The sequence below is a fragment of the Dioscorea cayenensis genome, chromosome 11 (genome assembly GCF_009730915.1).
Source record: "Dioscorea cayenensis subsp. rotundata cultivar TDr96_F1 chromosome 11, TDr96_F1_v2_PseudoChromosome.rev07_lg8_w22 25.fasta, whole genome shotgun sequence".
In the NCBI taxonomy this organism is placed as follows: domain Eukaryota; kingdom Viridiplantae; phylum Streptophyta; class Magnoliopsida; order Dioscoreales; family Dioscoreaceae; genus Dioscorea; species Dioscorea cayenensis.
The window spans coordinates 21,964,419-21,970,232 of record NC_052481.1 but is presented as its reverse complement, the minus strand read 5'-3'; the positions used below and the strand labels follow the sequence as shown (position 1 = coordinate 21,970,232).

The following is a 5,814-nucleotide window of genomic DNA, read 5'->3' as shown; positions in this document are numbered from 1 at the left end:
GGAATGACCATCACGAGGCATCTGATCAAGTGGGGTAGGGGAGATATGATCAGGAAGCTGATCTCGAGGAAAAGAGAGATCAGATGTGATCTCATCTCGAGGTTTGATTAAATAATCAATAGAATTATGGGAATCATTGGGGTTGCAATCACGTGAAGGAACGGCCGATTGCAAGGAGCCAAGGAAAAAAGTGGAGTTCTCATCACGAGGCGAGGGAACGGCCTGTGTAAGCCTGATCGTAACGTCGCCGCTGTTAGACAACAGTGTGTCGACTTCCTTGGGATTCTCACAACGGACCAGTGGGATCTCCGAGATTCCGGCAAGCTGCCGATCAACGACGGGAGGAGGAGCGTCTCCCTGAGATCCACTGGTGTTTGTCCTCATCGATTGGCCGAGACCGGAGCAGCGCTCAACGGTCTCGCCGGAGGAGAAGATGATGGGAGGAGGGATATCAACCGGAGCGACGCTCGACGGTTTCACCGTAGAAGAGATGAGAAGTTCCTTACCCTTATCAGTTTTAGGAACATAAATGGCATTGTGACTAGTCGGCGCTGGCTTGATTTGAGTGCGAGGATGAGAAACTGGTCCATGGACAACCTTGGACCGGAGTATGTGAGCTCCATCATCCTCAAGTTTGACAAGGAAGCTTCTGACGCCAACGTCCACCGTGACCTCCAATGGGAAGTGAACTGAGGGTTTGAGTCTAACCAAAGTTCGCAGGTGTTCAAGTGTAACGTATTCCTTCTTTTGCACGTATATCAGGTCGCCAATCGGCCGGAGGATCTCGACGATCGAGTCCCAATTCCAGCAGTGAAGAGGAAGATTAGTGATTCTGATCCAGTTGTAATTGCCAGCCGGTACTGCATGGGATCCAAATTCAGCAGTCCAAAGAGAGAGGGAGATGCAGCAGGGTCCAAGAGAGGAGTTAAGAGAGATTGGACTTCTCTTCACCATCAGTGCAGCGTCTCTAGCGGTGGCCAAAGTGAGGATGAAATCGTCTTTGAATGGAGTAATATGTTCACAAAGGTCTGTGTTCAAGCATTGAGAGAGAGAGGCATGAAGTGAGCGAGTGCTGGCGTTGCCGGATAAGACTTTGATTACCACCATTTTTTTCAGGTCTTCCTTTGATTTCAATATGGCTTCAGTGATGGGCAAGGATACACGGAGAGAAGCAGGAAGAGGGCGCACGGGTACATGGAGTAGAGGTTTTAGTTCTGAGGATTTTCCCTGTGGAAAGTGATCGGAGGAGGCTCCCTGAAGAGGGTGTTTGGATCTCATCCTAGTCTTCTTGAAATCAGGATGATGGGGCGGGGTTCGGAGTGGGCAACGAATAGCGAAATGACCAACTCCAGAGCAACGTTTGCAAGTGAGTTGGTGTCGACATTCCTCAGCTTTGTGTCCCGAGCGCAAGCACTTCGAGCAAGTATCAGAAGATTCCGGGGAACGACGGCGTTTCAGAGAGATTGGAAGGGACGGAGGCAGAGGATCAGTAGAAGGAGGGGAGCGAACCACTTCGGCAAAGGAGATGCCATCTCTCACAGGAGAGGCTTTGAAGATGGAGGGGTTCTGTGATGCCTGGTTAACAGGAGGAAGAGGAGGAGGGGAGGTCCTTCGTGAAGAACTAGAAGGGTGGACGTAAGACCTAGGGTTTCTACGAGCTCTTCCAGAAAACCCTCCGCGAGCACCGCCACGAACCTGCCGGGATCCGACGTTTGATCTAGCGAAGCCATCGCGAGAGCTGCCGAGGAATCTCATCGTCGGTCACTGTTCAAGTCATCGCGAGAACTTTCTCATGTAACTATGTTGAGTAGCTTCACATATATATGTCACACCTTCTTTATATATAAAAAAAGGACCTCATTTAGAAATTATATATAAAAAAAGGACCTCATTTAGAAATTTGAAGTTAAAATTCCAAATTTTACTTATGATCAATTATGCTAATTGAACAAAAAATTAGATGAAAATGGAGCTTACAATATTTTAAAACATCTTATTTTAGTGTGTTTCAGATTTACATTATATCATCCAAATTTATTATTATTATTATTACTATAATTATTTCATCAATAATGCAAGAAAACCATTTTAAAAAAAAAATAATTTAATAAAAATTAAAAATAGTGAGTAAATGGTCTTTCTTCTTCCATGACAAAGCATCCTATGACAGAACAGAATACCGTTCAAGTTACTCTGTTTATTTTTCTCTGTATACTCTATTTAAAGTTTCACATTACTATAATGCGGCACGTTACTATTTATGTTAATTGTACTATACGCAGGATATATTATCTGTCTTACGGTGCTATTTGCTGTAATTTTTTGTCGTTTAGGACGCATACGTTTCTAGTGAAACTTTGTACTGATTATCATATTTATTTTATAACAAATGTCATATATTCAAATTAATTAGTAAAAATTTATTGTAACAAACTTAATAAATTTGAAATAAACCATTGTTTTCCAAATAGGAAAAAAGAAAGAAAGTATATACATAATACTTTTTTTTTTCTAAATTTAGGGTTTCAATCTTCACTTTTTTTTTATTTTTATTCTTCTTACTTTTTTTTATTTTTTATTTTTTATTTTTTTTTGTTATTGGGTTTTATGGTTTGTTGATCAGGTTGCTAAAAGTGATGGAAAGGGAGCAAGCCATGAATGTCTCTTCTCAAGGTTGGAAGGCCGTTGCTGAAATTGGGAGTGGCCTAAGGGGAGCAATGAGAAGAAAGAGAGGGAGGCCCAGGAAGTATGTACCAGGTATGGCATCAAACTATGCAGCTGATGCTGCTGCCATGGATGCATTTCCATTGCCCAGGAGAGGGAGTGGAAGGCCTTCTGGTTCTGGAAGTAGACAACGGTTGAGTTCTCCTGGTGAGTTGTTCATCTGATGAATTCCTTGATTTATAACTCTGTTGTTGTTGTTGATGATGATGATGATGATGTTCTTTTGTGTATCTGGAAATTGGGATGTTTGATACTGTTGATTTACTGTCTTAATTTGTCAGGGAATTCGGTCACTGGGCCAGTTGGAATAGGTCTCATGAATTCATACATGATCATCATTGATGTTGGGGAGGTATGAATTCTTTGGTAAATTTTACATTGGTTTATGTCTATCTGATATTCATAATCTGTTATGTGGATTTCTCTGCAATGAAACATTGTTTTCTGCATCTAAAGATGTGCTTTTTTCTGCAGAATATTGCAGAAAAGATAATATCTTTTACTGAAGAGGGTCCAAAGCATTTATGCATCATATCAGTGAACGTTTCTGTCTCCTCCGCCACTCTTCGCCGTCCTTCTACTGCCGGTGGTGTTGTCACTTATGAGGTTCAGTACAAAACTGTATAATTTAATGAATGATGTGTACTTTGTAACATCTAGAATTTATTTATTTATTTATTATTATTATTTTTTTTTTGAAAGAGCACTCAATTGTGTATTGAACTATTTAATTTTTATAGAATTAATTTGTTCATGAATCTATGCAGGGTACAAGGCCAGACATAATTAGCTTGTCTGGTTCTTTTACACCTGATGAAGATGGTGAATTAGTGATAAGTGTGGATGGATTAAGCATAACTCTTTCTAGTAGGAATGGGGGTGGGGCGGGCGGGGAATGGGATCCCCGTCCCCATCCCCGCTCTCCACGGGCGGGGATTCCCCGTTAAAAATTCATGCGAAAAAATCCTCCCACTCCACTCCCATGAGGGATCCCCGCTCCAAAATATTAATATAAAAAAATTTTCTATAAATAACTATAATATTTCAATGACGATTTATATTCATCGCTAAAGATCTTATATCTGATTGAAAATAAAAATATAATGTATGATGAAATAAAAATAAAAATTCTCAACCAAAGTCAACATACGTACATCATATATAAAAATAAAAAAATTCACATAAAATATTTCTCCTAACAAAGTCAGTAATATAATGTTTGATGAAACAACAACATTAAAGGTACAAAATAACATAAAGTTTAAAAACTAAATTAAAATTACAAATCCATTAAATAAAAATTCATAATGCAAAAACTAGCACAATAATTTCATGCTTCCATCAATTTCTTCTTTGTTCTTTCTCCAAATTATTTATATTGAGAATCTAATTCCACTACCACTAGCATCTTGACATGATAACTCCCCCTTCAATAATAAACAAAATTGTAAATATATAATAAGATTATAAATAATATCAAGATTAAAGATAAAATTTTATAAAATTAAATCATATTTACCTCATCATTCTCATCCTCCTCTTCATCAAATGTAGAACAAATAGCTTGAATTGTTGACCATAAACATGAATATTCAAAAATAAAGAAATACATAAATAAACAAGCAATTTTTTTTTCACAAATAACATTAACTTAATAGAAATAAATTCAAGTAATAATATTAATAATATCTTTCAACCAATGATTAATAAAAAAAAAATTGAAGATCTAATAATATGTCAGTACTCTTTTATATGTAGCAACACAGGGATATTTGAATAAAAAAAATCTAGACAATTACCTAATTATCCAATTCATTTAAATTAAATAAATAATTAGTTTTTTGTGAATATTAGAAATTTGAAAAATAGAAGTTTGAATTTAAATTTTGTAGATATATTATATAATAATTTTATTAAAATAATTTAAGATTTTATTAAATAAATATGTTTTAATGAAATATATAAATTTAAATAGTTAATAAGTTGTATGAAATAATTGTGAGTTCCATAATAATAACTAAAAATATTAATAAATAAATATTTATTGATTATATATATATATATAATATTATGTTAATGTTGAAATAATCTTTAATAAATATATTAAAAATATATATTATATTTTTTTGGGGAATCCATGCGGGGCACGGGGCCGGGGAATCCGGCGCGGCATGGGGCCCGTGCCTCATGGGGAGCGGGGCGGGAGACCATTCCCGCCCGCCCCGCCCGCTAGGCGGGGAGGACTTTTTCCCCGCTCCCCGCCCCACGGGGGGGACGTTTCGGGGAATCCCCTCCCCGTCGGGGCGGGGCCCCGCGGGGAACGGGGATTCCCCGCCCCACCCCCATTCCTACTTTCTAGCTCTGATGGTAGAGTGATCGGTGGATGTGTTGGTGATGTACTCATAGCTGCAACCCGTGTTCAGGTCAACTGCGCTCAATCAGTAATCAATCTTAAAATTAACTCTGGTATATACTATCAATTTCATATTAGCATATTTACATTATATATAATCTTTCTGTCAGGTGGTTGTGGGGGTTTTCAGTGCTCTTTTGAAGAAGAAGAAGACCGAATCAACACCGACACTGATCTTGAAATTGAACCTGAAACAAGCAACATGCCTGCTCGCCGAAAGCGGGCCTCAGTATCCAGGGGAGGATAGTGTGCAGGATGCCAAACTTGAGATAGACAAAACATAAATGCTTGTACTATTTTTGTTACTTGTATAGTACTACATGCATGCATGACATATTTTGTTTAACCGTACTATTTGTTATAAATTTTTGTCAAAAAAATTATGAGATTAAAATTGAAGTTCTGTTAATGGATATTTTTTTTTGTTGTAGGTTTAAGATATTAGACAGTATTTTTTTTGAAGTTAGATACATAATTAGCTATATTTAAAAGTAAATGAAAAAAAACTAATATCAAATTAGTGGCTCAAAAGGAAACTAGAACAAGTTCTTGCCTACTTAAAATTATATATAAAAAAGGCACCTCATTTAGAAATTTGAAGTTAAAATTCCAAATTTTACTCATTAATGATCAATAATTCTAAGTGAAAAAAATTAGATGAAAAAGGGAGCTTACAA

General features: G+C 37.2%; 1 protein-coding gene across 1 annotated transcript; it reads left to right on the top strand.

Annotated features, from left to right (window-relative positions):
* Positions 1–2,636: 2,636 nt before the first annotated feature.
* Positions 2,637–3,351, top strand: LOC120271787 (AT-hook motif nuclear-localized protein 11-like). Its single transcript, XM_039278461.1, has 3 exons — positions 2,637–2,871; positions 3,006–3,076; positions 3,199–3,351. Exons 1-3 carry the CDS (start codon positions 2,637–2,639, stop codon positions 3,349–3,351), a joined length of 459 nt encoding a protein of 152 aa, XP_039134395.1.
* The last annotated feature ends 2,463 nt before the right edge of the window (positions 3,352–5,814 follow it).